The 16,845-nt window shown below is 54.1% G+C and overlaps 4 protein-coding genes across 4 annotated transcripts; 2 read left to right on the top strand and 2 right to left on the bottom strand.

Moving 5' to 3' along the window:
- Positions 1-4,041: 4,041 nt before the first annotated feature.
- Positions 4,042-10,074, bottom strand: CSUI_009357 (uncharacterized protein). Its single transcript, XM_068069473.1, has one exon. The coding sequence runs from the start codon at positions 9,962-9,964 to the stop codon at positions 5,276-5,278; it is 4,689 nt and encodes a 1,562-aa protein (XP_067918559.1). The 5' UTR covers positions 9,965-10,074; the 3' UTR covers positions 4,042-5,275.
- Positions 10,075-10,265: 191 nt separating this feature from the next.
- CSUI_009356 (uncharacterized protein) lies at positions 10,266-11,056 on the top strand. The gene has a single exon (XM_068069472.1). It carries the CDS (start codon positions 10,785-10,787, stop codon positions 10,959-10,961), a length of 177 nt encoding a protein of 58 aa, XP_067918558.1. The 5' UTR covers positions 10,266-10,784; the 3' UTR covers positions 10,962-11,056.
- A 682-nt stretch (positions 11,057-11,738) lies between these two features.
- On the top strand, positions 11,739-13,752 carry CSUI_009355 (uncharacterized protein). Its single transcript, XM_068069471.1, has one exon. The coding sequence runs from the start codon at positions 11,836-11,838 to the stop codon at positions 12,262-12,264; it is 429 nt and encodes a 142-aa protein (XP_067918557.1). The 5' UTR covers positions 11,739-11,835; the 3' UTR covers positions 12,265-13,752.
- Positions 13,753-14,012: 260 nt separating this feature from the next.
- On the bottom strand, positions 14,013-16,668 carry CSUI_009354 (uncharacterized protein). The gene has a single exon (XM_068069470.1). It carries the CDS (start codon positions 16,213-16,215, stop codon positions 15,145-15,147), a length of 1,071 nt encoding a protein of 356 aa, XP_067918556.1. The 5' UTR covers positions 16,216-16,668; the 3' UTR covers positions 14,013-15,144.
- Between the last annotated feature and the right edge of the window lie 177 nt (positions 16,669-16,845).

Raw genomic sequence — 16,845 nt, 5'->3', positions numbered from 1 at the left:
GGCCCGTTCACTGGTCACCCCGGCCCTTATGGCCCACACACACCGGTCTCCACCGGACTCCCAATACACAACCCGGTCCTTATCGTCTTTTCAAGTGCATCCACAGGTCCCCACCGGGCTTCAAACGCACACACTAGTGCCCACCGCACACACCGGTCTCTACCGGACTTTGAATTCACACATTATTGCGGCCATACTGGCCTCTCACGTACTCTAAGTGTTGAACCTTTGCTTTCTGTTATGCAAGAGGTTCTAGAAACTCCCTAGATTACCCTTTTCCAGGCTATTGGGAACCACTAAGGTGTTTTCGAACTAACTTAAGCTTTACTGCTATCACTAGTTTACTTAAAAAGAGAACCTAATGGTTTATGACCCTTCTACTCTAGTTCAAAAGGTCGTATGCTCCCATTCTATACTTCCTAACTACACTTCCTGACTCAGAATACCAATAATAGACTACGTACTATTGCTCGGGGCAGAGCTAAAGCTCTGACACGAAGGCACCTTGCGATCGGGTCCACTGTTAGCCTCGCAAGGTATTGGAACCCAAAGCGAACAATTACATCTTCCACCGAATCCTCAACTACAAGGACGGTATCCCGGACGGCTGCTGGCCCCACTCTGAATTGAACATCCGCTGAAGGGATTACTGGCATTTCGCCAAGTTTACAGCTGAATCCACGCATTTTGCGGCATTCGGTACGCTCGAATAGCACTCCCACAGGTTGCAGCTGTAGGGCCAGCTGTTTGCCGATTATGTTCTCGTCCGCGCCCGAGCCCATGAGACGTTTTTTGACGCGGATTCCCTCCACTGTTCGCCACACTCTTGCGCTACACTGGTACGAATCTCGTCGATCCGAGTTCGATACAGTGCACAGCTGTGGTACTTGTGCTTCGTCCGCGGTGAAGCACTCCACGCCACAAGCAAAAGAGACTTTTTTCGTTGGGCTGCGCAGCCGCCTTGGCCTCGCGACGGGTGTGGGTGAGTGGTGTGGCCCCCTTGATCTGCTACGTGTTGGCGTACGACTCGTGCTCCTAGACTGCCGCCGTCTGTCGGTCTGTCGCCGGTTTGGACTCGCTGCTGGTTCCTGCCCGTGGAGATTCTCCGGTGTGCGGCCAGGTTGGTCATTCGGCACTCCCGTTGCAGGTGGCCAAATCCCTGACAGTTCCTGCAGCGCGTCATCCCCTTATACCAGCAGTCGTTGACGTCGTGTCCTCGCTTCCTACAGAGGCGGCACTCCGTGCGCGGTTCCCCGTAGCGCCGCCGCTCTATTTTTGCCGCACGGTGTGGACAATCTTTTTCCTAGTGTTCGTGTGATCCACACTCGAAGCAGCAGCTGCCGCGGTCGTGACTCAGTTCACTGGCGACTAAAATGCTTGCCGGGGGTGCCGCTGGCTGTTGATTGGCTTTCCGCTCTTGTAGGTGTTTGCCGAGGGCAAAGGCTTCGGCGCGTGCCTGTAGTTGGTCCAGGGTTAAGTGAGTAAAATCTCCGCAAGCTACCACCATATGAGTCATCCCAGCTGGGAGGGCCTCCAAATAGGCGCTTCGCAACGTCTCCTCATCCCAGATGGCAGAAGGTGTGTCCAACTTTTCACACATTTTCTTTTGTAAGTTTCTTAGTTTCAGTAGATAGCCTCTCATTTGTGCGGGATAAACCCACATAGTTTTGAGATTGTTTAACTTCGGTTTGTAGTAACCTAACGGATACCCCTCGTAAGTAGGATGCTACACTATCAGTTGATCCCTCATCTTTTCATACCTCGGCCCTGGCCCGGAGCGGCGGGGAGGAGCTTCGCGTGATATTGGTCGGGTAAGTACCTCAAGAGGGCCTTGACCTTCCATTCGTCGTCACGGCTCGGGAAGTCTCCTTTCGTTTCTAGGTGTATGAACCAGTCCTGGGGGTCCGAGCTAGTGTCAGTGGGGTAAGCGGGTAAAGGGTCCAGTTGAATCTCCGTAATGTATGGTGCTCTTTGCCCGTTACCGTCTTGTCTCTGGCTGCTGAGTAGTTTTGGCTTCAAGTTCCGAGAGCTTCACCTTAACCTCCGCAAGCTCACAAACATTGCGCTCCTCTCTTTCCGTTAATAGGCGTACTCTGTTTTGCAGCTGGTCACGTTCTCGCTGGTGCAGTTCTTCAGCTCGCGTCTGCATGGTGCGCATTTCCGCTAGTGCCTCCTGGAGCGTTCCGAACGGTTGGTCCTGTAGTGATTGGCCTATCACTACGGGGGATCGCTGCATATCCGCCGTGGAGCTGGTTTCCGGCGCCTCCTCTTCTGCAGGCGATATGCCTCTCACGCTCTCAGGCGCTCCAGGAGTTTGCGCGAATGTGCGGCGTGCCCTGTTCCCTGTAGAGCGAGGCATTCTTCTTTCGTTCCGGACAAAAAAAAATAAATCACAGACGAATTCAACAGAGAATCCTGCTCCGATGAGCCGCTCAAAAGGTGTACAGGGAAATCCCACTTCTGACACCAACAAATGCTAACTCACACGGTTGGGTCCAGATCGTCCTGTACTGCCACGGGGGGGCACGAGTGGCTCCCGGGTGGCAGGCCCGTAAGAATTGCGCGTAGAACAATTCGGAAAAAAAACATGGCTGTTCCCGGAACTCCGTTCGTTTCCACCGAACCGCTCCACCGTGTCACGCACCGTCACCGTGATCAACCACACATCACACACACTAGAACACAGCACATCTCTCTCTTCCGGAAGAGACCGCTGCCGCCCTGTCGGTGCAACTCCCCCTTTTTTGTGTGTACCACCATGGCGCCATCAGTCGGTGAGTCAGTGTAGTACTACTCGCTAGTTCGAGGCATGGGCCATTCCCAAGGGAGGTTCCACCCATGACCGCTCTATCCCATTCCGCCCGAGCGTAGCGACATTTGCCGAAAACGCCGGCAAATGCGAGACCGCTACCCTTCGCGGGAAGCCAGCGATCGCCCCGCGCGAAGAGGGAGCTCGGGCCGTCCCATAGCGCAGTAAACTTTGGAATAAGTCTCCTTTTCACGGTAGTTTATCTATAATGTGTCTATTGGGATCAAGAGGACGGCCACTGTAGCGAGCCAAAGCACTGAGGACCCGCGCGCAGTGTAGCGACCGTAGGGTGCGTGGCAGCACACTCAGCAGTGGGACCTCACGTAGCTCGTATGTCTCGGCGTCCGGACTCCAAGCTGCGTTGAAGAGGGGCCGGGCAGACGTGTCAGAACGAGACGCAAAGGTTACTGCAGACTGCGAGTAGCTGCTGTGCTTTCAGAGCTCCGAGAGCATCAAACCTAAGGGCATGCTCTAGCACACAATGTGAATGAGTACCTGCCCCACCCTGGAGCCATAGTCACTGTCGGCTTTGTAGACCTCCAGTAATCCACAGCGGCTGCAGTCTTTCTCGTGGTGTCCGTGCAATCCTTACCACTTGCAAGAATCTTGAACGTTGGGTGTGCCTTCTTGTTTCACCTCAAGTGCCGCTAACAGGTGTTGGGTAAGGCTGTGCTTCCCCTTCTGAAACTACTCCTCGTCGGACATTCACTCCTTAACCTGCGGACTTGACGTTTAGGGGACCGACCACCGGTCACACCAATCAGACCATTGGTTTTCTTTATAGAGCGCCACGGCGAGGCCTTCAAACCCAAGTCGAATAGCAAACGGGCTCGTTCGATCCATGTGTCGCCGCTGTAATAGTGATAGTAGTTCGTGCCTGGCTGCGTTCCATAACTTCTGGCCCCGTGTGTAGGGGTCGTGTGTACTACCCGGAATCTTTAAGGTGCAAGTCTTCTAGTTCTTTTTGCAAAAAATACCTGCCTGAAGCATCCGACAAGAAGGGTCGTTCAGAAGCACCTCTTGACTTCTACGAGGAAGTGTAGATTTTGAATGGGCACAACGCACTTCCGTCTTCCCTGTGTAGTGTAGCTCCATCCATGATTCCTGATCTTCCCGAGAAAATAGCCTACGCCATCTTTCCCCGTCTCAATTCCTTCGCGGTTGCAAACGTTTGCTCAGCGTGCATCATCGGATAAGAAAGTAGCTCCCTGGAGAAAAGAGAGCAGGTAGTTTTGCCCCCGCTTTATCACCCTGGGACACGGAAGCATGTATAGATATAAACAGAAATACATACCCACATGTAGAGACGACTACGTCAAGTCGTTTGAGTGACAATGAGAAGTACCCGTCCCTTGAAAACGAACGGAACCGCTCCGAAATACCTAAACCGGTTCCAAGCCCTTCCCTGTCTCTTCTTTTGCTCTTGGATGTGAGCAAACAACGAGGAACGGGCCTCGAAAAGAAATACATCAACATGAAAAATCCGGAAACCCCTCGTCATAGTTTTGCACCGCTCAAGTGAGTCCCACCCCCCAACGCACAAGGAGAGACACACATACTCATATATTAGAATATGTGTACCTCTCGCCTGTATACGGACAGGTGTAGCCGGCTACGCACACAGAAGTGCCTTGTACATAGACCGAAATCAAGCCTTAACCAGAAAAGATATTCGAGAGCAAAAAAGGTATCATGAAATGGTCGCTATCCAGAACGCCGCCGCCCGTAGCCGTGTGGAGAAAAACATACGCACCCGGACATATCTGGGTAAATACATCGGTGCAAGAATCGAAGCACGAATCATTCGCAGAAAGAGTGGCTTCAGAGAAAAACCCCATCCCCCCCTCTTTGTCCCGTACTCATCCTGGAGCCACATACATATGGACGCAGCTCGAATGAACGCCCTCTCACGCCCTGAGGAGAAAGCAGCCAAGGCCCTCCTGGCTAGCGTGGAGAAGGCGAAGCTACTGAATAACGCCCTTCTTCAAGTGGGTGCCATCTGAATCTTGCACACTTCGCGTCCGGCGTCAACTTCCGGTAAGTCCATCATGCAGCTTTGCCCTTGTCATCCACGAACAACCCAGCAACGCGCATAGTACAGGCGCCACGAGACGCAATACCTGCTCTCCCCACCGGACATCTCCGTGGGACTGACCATGTTACCACCCCGATAGCTGACTTCGGACCACGCAGCGGCAATGAAGCTTACTGCTGTCGTGTCTCCCTCCACGTGCAAAAAAAGTAGCACGGGGAGCGTTTCAAAGCGGCATACTCAGCAACCCACCGGGTCCTCACAATTCGCTTGCAAGGTCCTGGACTGACACGCCGTGGCTGCGGCGTAGAAGAAATGTAAGTGATTGAGGGGAGGCCAATCTCCTATGCAATCGAACATGGAAAAATGCATTGACCTCAACACACTCCCTCTGGCTGTCACGTGCCCACGAAGGCATCATAGAAGTGGTCTTCCTATAGCAAACCTTCGGTAAGCGCCTCTTTCTCTCTAGGATCTTTTATATCTTCTAGAATATGTTTTATCTCCAGAGTCTGTTCTCGCTGGTAACGCACATAACTGATAATTTCGTGAACTACGAAGGCAGCGCCCGTCAGCACGCAGAGTCCTTGAAGTACCAAAAGGGGTATAGCTAGGTAAAAAGGCCTGCCGAGATTGTAAGCGGTTGTTGCCAGGGAGAAGCGTAGCACCAAGAGAAACGCACCAAGCCCGTAAAGCACCATGCGGCCGCGGGTCATCTGGCGGCTGACAACAACATTCCAGATTGTCCAAGCTCCCAAAAAGCCGGTACTCACCGTACCAAGTGCGCCGAGTACATATGCGACCATAGATATGATCTGCTTGACGCTCGGCATTTCTTCAGGTTTCAGTTGTCCTAATAGTTTTTTGACTACTTGCAACATAAGATTTGGAGAAAGTCCATACTCATCAGGTGGTGTCCACAGAGCACGCCGGGCGCTCAATTCTCCCTCTATTGCAGTTTTAGGGAACCCAGTTGCCATTCCCGACGTCACAGATTCATCCGTCGCATCCACTGCTGTTGTAGATGGGATTTGCATTTCCTCCGTCGGTCCGCTTTTACGAACGTTAGTTACTCCCGCCGTCGAAGATGCACTCCCCGCCCCACGCTCTCCTAGGGTAGGTTGGACACTCGTTTCATTCTGGGGTCTCTTTCCTGAAGCTGCAGTTGTCGATTCCGACTCCGCAGGTACGTCCTCCCCATTACTTGTTGCAGACAGGACTGCCGTTGTCCCCGGCCTTTCGCCTCTAGAGACCATGGCTGTCACTGTCGTTGTCGAGGATGCGCCTCCCTCCCCACCCTCTTCTGGCGGGACACTCGTTGCATTTTTGCATCCGATCCTAGAAACTGCAGTTGTCGCTCTCGACGTCAGGGCCCCCCCAGCCTCCCCACCATCCACTCCTGTTGGTGCAGGCAGGGTTTCCGCTACCTCCATCGCTCCGTTTTCAGAGACCACAGTTGTCACTGGTGTCGTCGAAGAGGCACTTCCCCCCCAATCCTCTGTTACTGCAGACCGAACACTCGTTACATTCTGAGCTCCACTCCTACGAACTGTAGTCGCCACTCCTGACGTCGGTGATACAGCCTTCTCATTCTTTGTAGTAGGCGGGACTTGAGTTGCCCCTGCGGCAGTGCTTCCAGAGACCGTAACTCTCGCTTGTGCTGTCGGGGATCGACTCCCCTCTCCAACCTCTGTTTGCGCAGATAGGGCACTTGGTGAGTCCTGTGCTTCATTTCCAGACGTTCTAGCTGCCGCTCCGGTCGTCGGCGATAAATCCTCCTGAGTTGTTGCAGATACTACTCCCGTTGTCCCCGTAGTTCCGCTGCCAGGCAGCATAGTTGTCACTATCGTCGCCGAAGATGTGGCTCCCTTCCCATCATCTGTTGGCGTAGGTGCACCACTCGATTCATTCTGAGCTCCGTTTCCGAAAAAGGAACTTTTCACTTTTGACGTCGCGGCAGCAGTTGCCCCATCTACTCGTGTTGCTGTGGATGCGATTGTCGTTGGCTTCGTCGTTCCGTTCCAGCCAAGCGTAGTTGTCACTCTCGACATCGAAGATGCACTCCCCGCCCCATCCCCTGTTGGCGTGGCTCCGGGATTCGTTCCACGCTGAGCTCCCTGTCCTGAAATTCTGCTTGTCGCTCCCGACGCCGTGGATACATCCTCCTCCTTTGTCGCAGATACAACTCTCGTTGTCCCCGCAGTTCCGCTTCCAGAGTCAACAGTTGTCACTGTCGTCGAGGCTGCGCCTGCCTCCCCTGCCTTGTCCGTTGTAGGTGGGACACTCGTTACACTTGGGTATTGGTCCCTAGATACTCCAGTTGTCGACGTCAGGGATACATCCGTCCCATACCACCCTGGTGCAGATGGGATTGTCGCTACCTCCCTCACTCCCCTTTCAGAGACCGTAGTCGTCACTGTCGTTGTCGAAGACGCACTTTCCTCCACACCCTGTGCTGGCGTAGATGGAAAACTTGTTACATCCCAAGACCCACTTCCTGAAACTCCACCCGTCACTTGCCACGCTGCGGATACATTCGACCCACCAGCTGCTGTTGCTGTAGACGGTGTTTGCGTTACCTCCGTCGTTACCTTTTCACGGAGCGTAGTTGTTGTCGGAGGCGCACGCACTTCGTCGTCCGTTGGCACAGATGAGACACTCGCTTCGCCCTGAGCTCCCTTTGCTGAAGCTGCAGTTGTCACTTCCGACGTCGCGGCAGCAGTTATCACATCCAGTCGTGTTGCTGTAGATGGGATTGTCGTTGCCTTCGACGTTCCGTTCTCGCTGACTCCGACCGTCACTCCCGCCGTCGAAGACGCACTCCCCACCCCATTCTCTTCTGGCGTAGAAGTAACACTTCTCAGACCCTGAGTCCCCTCTCCTAAAAATGCAGCTGTCGATCCCCGCATCGCGAGTAAGTCCTTCCCCCCAGCTGCTGCAGATCGGCCTTCCGGCCCCGTACTTCTGCTTCCCGAGACCATAGTTGTCGCTGTCGTCGCTGAAGGTGCGCCTGCCTTCCCACCCTTTTCTGTGATACGTGAAACACTCGCTACGTTTCTGTGTGCATCTCCAGAAACCGTGGTTGTCACTCCGGGCGTCACGGGTACGTTCGCTGCAGTCGCCGTTGATGTCGATAAGGTATTCACTACATGCTCTTTTTCTTTCTCAGTTATCTCAAACGTCAAGGATACATTCGCGCCATCCAATCCTGTTGTAGATTGGGTTTTCATTACCTCCGGCGCTTCGTTTTCAGAGACCACAGTTGTCACTGGTGTCGTCGAAGAGGCACTTCCCCCCCAATCCTCTGTTACTGCAGACCGAACACTCGTTACATTCTGAGCTCCACTCCTACGAACTGTAGTCGCCACTCCTGACGTCGGTGATACAGCCTTCTCATTCTTTGTAGTAGGCGGGACTTGAGTTGCCCCTGCGGCAGTGCTTCCAGAGACCGTAACTCTCGCTTGTGCTGTCGGGGATCGACTCCCCTCTCCAACCTCTGTTTGCGCAGATAGGGCACTTGGTGAGTCCTGTGCTTCATTTCCAGACGTTCTAGCTGCCGCTCCGGTCGTCGGCGATAAATCCTCCTGAGTTGTTGCAGATACTACTCCCGTTGTCCCTGTAGTTCCGCTGCCAGGCAGCATAGTTGTCACTATCGTCGCCGAAGATGTGCCTCCCCTCCCATCATCTGTTGGCGTAGGTGCACCACTCAATTCATTCTGAGCTCCCCTTGCTGAAACTGTACTTGTCACTCCCGACGCCGTGGATACATCCTCCTCCTTCGTCGCGGATACGACTCTCGTTGCCCTCGTCGTTTGGCTTCCAGAGACCGTAGTTGTCACTGACGTCACCGAGGATGCGCCTCGCTCCCCATCGTGTGTTGGCGCAGATGAGACACTCGATTCATCCTGACCTCCGTTTCCTGAAACTGCACCTGTCACCCCCTTTGTTGCGGATACATTCGCCCCGCCACCTGGTGTTACTGTAGATTGGAGCTGTGTTACCCCCCGGAGCGCAGGTGTCACTGTTGTCATCAGAGACGCACTCCCTCCCCCATGTTCTGTTACTAACGATGGGACACTCGTTACATCCGAAATTCTACTTGCAGAATTGGCAGTTTCCAATCCCGATTTCAGGGATGGAGTTTCCGTATCCCCTGTTGTAGGTCGGGTAGTCAATTCATTTCCGTTTCCCTCTCCAAAAACTGTAGTTGCCACTCCGGACGCCGAAGGTGCATTGCTCACAACAACTCCTGTTGCTGTGGATGGGGTTTCACCTACTCGCGTCTTTCGGCTTTGAAGGAGCGTGGCCGTCCCTTTTGTTGTCGGAGATGCACTCCGGTCCCGCTCTGGTGTAAGGGAATTATTCGTTAGGTCTCCATATTCACCTCCCGAAACTGTAGCTGTCACACCGGAAGCCGGCAGTACATTCCGTTCTTCCACCGCTGTTATCGGAAAGGATGCCTCATCTGGGAGAAGCATCGATATCACGCTCAAAATCAGAGATGTCAGCCCGAGTAATACCGGAACACTGAAAAGAAAGAGGCCTAGTGCGCTCTTGTGCCACGGCAGAGGTGCTCCTTTTTTCTCTGGAAGAGCACCATTCGGCTGGGGATCGTCTTGCGCAGATGAATGAACTACAAGAACCTCCCGGAGGCAGTCGTCCAGGGATCCGGCGAAACTTTTGGTTTCATAGCCACCTCCCTCCCCAGGAAGGAAACGGAGCTCTACTTCCTTGTCGTTCGCAAGCCTACGCAATGTGCCGCCAGAGATCATTCTCCGAGGCGGAAACCTGTGTAGAGACGACGCGTCGAGACACCTAACAAAGCGCGATGTCACTAGAGCCACCAGCAAAATACCTACAGCCATGACGACCTCCAGTGTCCGCAGTCCGGCTCCCACCGCAGAATAGCGTCCAGCAACGCGGCTTCCCCTTTTCCTCCTTCTGGCGCGGAAGTCTGGAACATCGCCGCTTCCCAAAATTGGAGGTTCGTCTTCAACCGCATACACAAATGCGCTCAAGATTCCACGGAGGTTCGTGCTGCTCCACTCGGCCGCTCCCGTTTGCCTCCGGGCAACTCTCGGGCCATCCATTCTTGCCACCGTCCCCAAACGATGTCGAAGCATGAAAAAAGGTCCCCGTCGCTCGCGCTGCGGGGAAATCTAAACGGCCCCCTGAGCGCGGAGGAAAAAGGTTCATGAGTTCACTTCTGTCCCCCTCCACGAGCCTGACATCCACTTGCTCTGCACCCACGGTGGATCGGCTGATGACTTGGTTGCTTCATCTCCTGTTGCTGCGGTGCTACAGTGCCGGCAGTCCGACACCCCACCCCCTGCGGGGGACGCGTGACAGCGCTGTTGGCAGTGATGACCACTGCATGGCGAGAAGGCTCACGGGCCCCCAGACTCGGCCAGCCATTTGATTTCAGGAAAAAGAATTACAGACCAAAAATACACGAGGTCGCGTGGCGCTCGGGAAGGGCTACTTGTCAAGTGAACTTCGGCGGTGAGATGAGGTGGTAGGCGATGAACGTTGGTTTCTCTGTCGCACGATCCATCACGACAGTTCGGCACTGCTTGTTGCGGCAGCTCTGGCCTGCCGCTACGGATTGCCGCTTCGCCTGCAATCTGGATTGCTACGGCGGTTCTGTCGTCGGAGGGCAAATTTGAGAAGCTTTCCTTCTTATACACTAGATGCGGGCAGCACAAAGGCGCCATACCCTGACAGGGGCCTGCTCTAGTTCTGGCAAGCTCTGCCAGCCATGAGGCATACTTCGGCTTCCCTGCGATACTTCTATTTTAGGAAGGCGCTCTCGAGAGTGGCAGGGGGTTTCGTCGTAATATGGAACTCGTTGTTTCCTGTAACTGAGAGTTGTATCCACTCGACGGCTCCCCTTGGAGGCCAGTGTAAGAGAACCCCAGAGTGAGCCTTCGTAACGCCTGCTTGATGTGTGCCCAGCTAAGTCACAATCTTATGCAACACCCGGTTTCCGTGGGCAAGGACAGTGAACGTACGTCTTGTCCGCCGTTGCACCTCATTTTCCTTCTCAACAAGTGTAACTCTCTTCGGCCTCAGCAAGAACAACCCCGCCACAGGGGCAGGTTTTTCTCGAGCGGGCGCTAATCTTTCTTCTTTTTTTCTTGATAGACAACGAAAGGGTGCACATAGCAGAGACTTACTACTGCGTGTTTGCGTGCAGTTGCCGTCGTACCAGGCGGGTCTACTCACACCTTGGCACACTGTGTGATGGCGTGCCCGATTGCATATTTGTGGTGCCCGTTGTCTAGCAACGGGTGCCACCAGCTATTGTGGTCCTCCAGTGCCCCGAACTGCGACAGCGGCTTGCCCTCACGGCGTCACACTACCAAGACACTTTCACTAGATAAAAAGGAAGCTGGGAACCTAGTCGGCACTCCATGCCGTTGCGGGATTTCGAGCCCTACGAACGCTCCCGAACGTCCCTGGCGTCCACTAGGTGCGGCTCACCTCTTCTCCGGAGTTCTGACCAACTGCTAGCACAGTTTGCGCACAAAAAGCAATCTCTCAAAGTAGCGGAATAACTGATTTTCCCGGTCGCTTGCCTGCGCACGTCGTGGAGAGGACCTTCAGCGTCTCTCGCCGTCGCCGGAGGTCGGCTCCAAGAGGAAACAGTGTACACTCTCCACATGTCTCGCAGGTCCGACACCTTCCCGTGCCGTAGCGTCTGTTACGGCACCAGGCGTGCCAGAAGCAGTATACGATGCTACAGAGCTCTCGCCGATGTAGGCAGCTACCTGAGCCGGCCAAAACAGCGATACTGCAGCCGCTCACGGACTGACTATTAGCCGAGTCAGCACACAAGCTTTATAGCAATACTCACCTTGGCCAAGTGTATCTGCATTTTGCCGTAGTATGTCTGCACCTTGGGGGTCGGAATGTGCTCATCTTGAGCGACTGCGGATGAGTTTGGCCGAGTGCTATCGACGCTGGTGCTGCTGGCCTAAGGGGACGCGAGGAAATGACAGGAGCGGGGAGGCGAAGAGTCTCGGAGAACGTTGCGAGGATCGTTGCCGCCGTCTTTTGTGTTGCGGACCTCTTTTTGTTGAAGCCAACCTCCTTTCTCTCCCACGGTCTGTGTCCTTTCCTAAATTTCAGTCATCCAAAGTACTGTGCCCTGGTGATTGCTCCTCCTGCCCTTTTCATTTCTTTTGCCCGTGCTGACTACGGATGCGGTGAGTCAAGAGGGGGCAGCGCTAAGTCCCGTTTCTTTCTCTTTCTTCGCGCCCACGCCACATGCTTCTGTGGTTTTCTCCTCTTACTTTTCTCCCCAGATTGCCACCGTGTCCTCTTCTCTCTCCCCGCTCTTTCTGTATATGTCTCAGGATTTCTCGCTCTCTCGTGTCCGTTGTTTGCTTTCTTTCCCTTCTCCCTTTCCTTGCAAAAGTAACTCCAGTCTTCCTGCTCTATTTCTCCTCTTTTTTGTCCGCTTCTCTTTTTTTAGAAGTGCTCCGAAGCAAACGCGACCGAGGTCTTCTCTGTTCATATGGCCGCCGCCAGCCTTGACAAACAAGCGCGTGTGCGGAGAGCCGTGGGATCTCGCTCCTCTATGTTCTTCGACACCCGACATAGGGAGGCTTGCGTGCTATGAGATCTCTCTTTACTAGGTGCCTTTGTCTTCCTTCCAGCCCTTTTTACTTGAAATGAACAGAAAGGGAAGCTGGAAATAGGATGGGAGAGAGAGGCAAGTGCAAGATGATGGGTGGTTAATGGGTGCTGAGCTCGGGCTACCTATTCCCCTCTTTCTCATCAGCAGGTAGAGATAGAAAAGACAGGAGGGGTTTCTTCTTTTCATTGCGAGCGCATTTGCGAGTTGCCTCTTTCTGCACGGTAGCGTCAATGTCTCTGGGCCCGGAGTGTCGCTATGCTCTGCAGACTGGTACCGCAACGGGTCAGGACGGACGAAAGCAGAGGTGTCCGCATGGGACAGAAGAAAGACTCCTGCAAATTTCGTAGTGGTTCTCGTACTTGCACGCTCCGTAGCCATCGACATGAAGTTCACCCTTTGCCGCTGAACACTGTATATGTGCTACATACCCGGCACCTATTGGAGCCCTCCACGCCCCGTATAAACACACATGCATGCGGGCGTGCACTCTCGTAATACTTCTGCTGTCCTTCACGCAGCACAGGAAGTGGAAGTGTTCGAAATATGGCCAAGTGATTGGCGCCGTCGTCCACAGGCTACCGCTAACAGGAGTTGCCCGAGACTTTGCTGCGGCTTCGGAGACTACTTCCCGTCGGACGTTGTGTTCTTAGTCTGTAGGGGTCGACCACATACCCGTCACATTCGTCTGATCATTTGTCTCCTGCTGATCAAGCACTACATCGTCGTCTTCAAACATAGGTTCAATAACTGACGGGGTTTCATGAACAGGTGTCACTGCCGTAGGCGGGGACGGTACTTGTGGCTGTGGCTACGGTTTCGCAGTCATACCTGAGGGGAGGCGGCGTACATTGTACAAGTTTTGAAGGGCAGGGGCTTTTAAGTTTCTTCCCTGCAGAAGACACTTCACTAAAGCAGTCTAAAACGTACGTTCAGGAACACTTTCGTGCTACGATAAAAAGCGTGCAATTGTAGATCGGCCACAACGGACTCTTGTCTTTTCTTCGTCGTTATGCAGCTCTCTCCGTTACTGTTCTCGTTTCCAGAGCAGTTCAAGCGAACAGAAAAAAGAGGCAGTCTTTTGCTGCCGTTGAGCATCGCCCGGTGCACGCAACTCAACGCACGGTAAACGAAAGCTGGCCTTGGATGAATTTCATCCGGGCTCTTTTCGCTTCACTGGGAGACCAGCAAAGTTACAAGAAGCCCCAGATCTTCGCGGTGATGCTTACCTAGTTATCCATGAGCTACGCTAACACACAACGTGCATGCACCTTCAGATCCATATAGCTTTCGAAAACACATACCTGCATCGTGGGATGTGACCACACCGAGTATACGTCCCCTATTTTAGCGATGGTGTACGCATATAAGTATATATTATTATGCCTGTTTGTAGGCGGATGTACGCGGGCCAATATGCATGCACGAGGAGGGACCGAACACACCCGGAGCTTGAGCAGCTTCAAGGCCGGGGGCGGCCCAAGACCCTCTCTATCTCTTTCTGCTCCTGAGCGTATGCAGATGACGTGAGGAGAAACAAGACATGAAGAAAAAAGCAGGGAATCTACTCAAGTAGGACAAAATATCGGAGCGCAGATGAGCCTTTATCGTACCTTTCTTCCGCTCGCGAACGACTCAGCTTTATGTGGATATATATATTTCCATGTATATATATATATATATACGTAAACGTGCCCGCCTGCGGAGTGATACGTACACGCGAATACGAGGACGGGAATAAAGCGCACACAGGGCGGCTTCAAGGCGTCGGGGCACTTCTGTCTCCCCTGTCTTGACGTGTGTACGCTAGCTAGGGTGAACACCCTCTCACGCAAACATGCAACGACAGGGGCGACCATCCGGAGATTCTCGGGCCACAGGCCTCCCTCGTTATCGCGGGGAAGCAAACTGTAAAGAAATGACGTTTTTCAACACGTGTATGCTGTATGGACAGCACGGACTTGTGCCAGTACTCGTCTGGCTAGTCCTTCATCCAGCACTGCCCTTGCCCTCACGGACAAATCGGCCGGCTGCGCTGATGGTACGGACGTCACAGCGTGCAATACTCGCTGTCCCCGACAGACCCACGCGACGACCGCGATGGCTGGCCGGGTAGCACGCACTCTCATTGGCGGCAAAGGGCACGGCAAGCCCAACCATCCTCTTCAGGGAGAGAATGATACTGTCGCAAGAGTGAAGTACTTCCCGGGTCCGCGCACTGCATTGAAACCTCCTGGATTAGCACACCTTGTCTGGAACGTGGAAGTATAATGACTGGAGGAAGAAGGGCGTTCTACTATGGAAGACGACGTGAAAGAAGCGCGGATACCCCCCCCCCTCCCCTGCCTGTCACCTAACCGTAGAGGAGCCATAAATGCGATGATGGCCTTCCTTTGCATGCCCTGTATCAGGATCCCTGGTCTCATTGAAATCCTGGCCTCTCTCTTCTTGAAGCAGTTCTACTCCTTCTGAGCGCCGGCGGGCTAGGACAGACTGCCGATATTCGATGCCAAGCAGAAGAAGACTCACCAACAGGCCAAGTACAGCAAATACACAGCCGGCGATAGACGCTGAAAGTGATCCTCCCCCACTCTGATTATTTCCTGCCGAAATCAGGGCTACCAGTGCCAATAGCACCACCAGACCGAAAAGAATGATGCGGCGTTAGCCAGTACTCCACCATGCACGCTGTTCGTCCTTTTTTCTTTCAGTTCGTCGCTTTCCCGGTAACCGGCTCGCCCGGCCGCCACTCCCGAGCTGCAAATATTCAAAGACTACCACGGCAATGCCCGCCAAGACACAGAGTCCTTGTAATAGCAGCGAGGCCGTAGATAAAGCTCCTACGGTACTGGCACCGAGACTGAAGGCGATCACTCCCAAAAGAGCGCTCACCAGCACGAGCGTCCCAGAAAGCCCGTACAGAACCTTGCGGCGTCGGTCCATCGAGCGGGTGACCAAATATCGCCAGACCTGCAAGGCTCCCGAACGACGGGTGCGCATAAGTCGCCAGAGTTTCAAGCCACCCACGAGAGCACCCGCCAGCATGCCAAGTCCACCAAGAGCAAACGACCCCTCAAATAGGACCCCCTTGACACCTTCATCTTCTACGAGGACAGCCGCCACATTGAAAATCAGGGCTACCAGCCCGAATGCCACTGGAATAGCGTAAAGAACTATCCCTCGTCGGCTCCTTTCCCACCAGGGACCCTCTGCGCCCCGTTCTTCCCCGGCATCGTCGGAGTGAGCATCTCCTCGCAAAGATTCAAAAGTCCTAACACCATCCTCGGGACAACCTGCCAGGGGTTCCATAAGACTTGGGGATCCAGGTTCTCCTCCGCCCCCGGAAACGAAAGTGAGATCTTCACTGTACTGTCCGTCTGCAAGCTTACGCGGTGTGCTGCTGGAGACCTCCCTCCGGTGCGGAAACCTGTGAAGCACTGATGGTCCAAAACAAGCAATGAAGTGAATTGTCCCTAGTGAAATCAACAGAATACTTAGGACCGCCGACACGAAGACCGGTATTCTCTCCCCTGTTCTTGCCTGAGACCGCCGTTCACTACGGCTACTCATTCTTTCCCTCCTTGTCGCTCGGTAGTCCACACCTCCCCTTCCTTCTGGAATTGTTGTCCTCTCTTCGACACCATTCACAGAGGCGCTCGACATTTCGACACGAAGGTCCGCCCTCCTGACTAGTCCGCCTCCAGTTTGCCTCCCTGCATCCACCGCCCCACCCATTCTTGCAGTCGGTCCTTATACGAAGTCAAAGCATGAGATCTGCAGTTTCCCTGCGCTGCAACATCATCGAATGACCCATTGCAGGCAAGAAAAAAGACAGCGTTCATGGTTACAAGTCTGTAGCCTCTACTGCGTCCCGGGCACCCCTTTCCACTGGCGCCTGCTGCTCCCGTTCATGAGTAAAGTTGCTCACCCCTCTCCTGGCGGATACGGTTACAAGGGACGTCATTTGGGCCCGGCCCCGTTGTTCCCGCCCCAGTGCCTCAGGATGAGAGTGCCCACAGCTCGGGTAGCGTGGCCGGCAACAACCAACCCGAGACGAGAATTGGGGTCATGAGACCCCGCCAGCTCCTCCATTCTATTACGAAAGCTTCCTCCATTTCCCTCAAAACGAAGGAAACGCGGATTTCAGGGGGCTCTCGGGGAAGGCTGCCTGTTACATGTCCTCCAACCTAGCAACGAGGTACGTAGTCCAATCTCTTGTAGGCTTCACAAGAGGCACAGTGCTGCCTGTCAGGGCGGCTGTGCCGTGACGCTCCAAGCTGCCGCTCCGCCAGCGCTCCGAGTTGCTTCGGCGTCCCTATCGTCGTGCGGGGGCAGAAAGGTAGCTAATGTTTTCTCCTTTTGTAC

This window comes from Cystoisospora suis (assembly GCF_002600585.1).
Source record: "Cystoisospora suis strain Wien I chromosome Unknown contig_5562, whole genome shotgun sequence".
Taxonomy (NCBI): Eukaryota; Apicomplexa; class Conoidasida; order Eucoccidiorida; family Sarcocystidae; genus Cystoisospora; species Cystoisospora suis.
The sequence above is the reverse complement of the archived record's forward strand: the minus strand, read 5'-3'. Positions and strand labels throughout refer to the sequence as shown.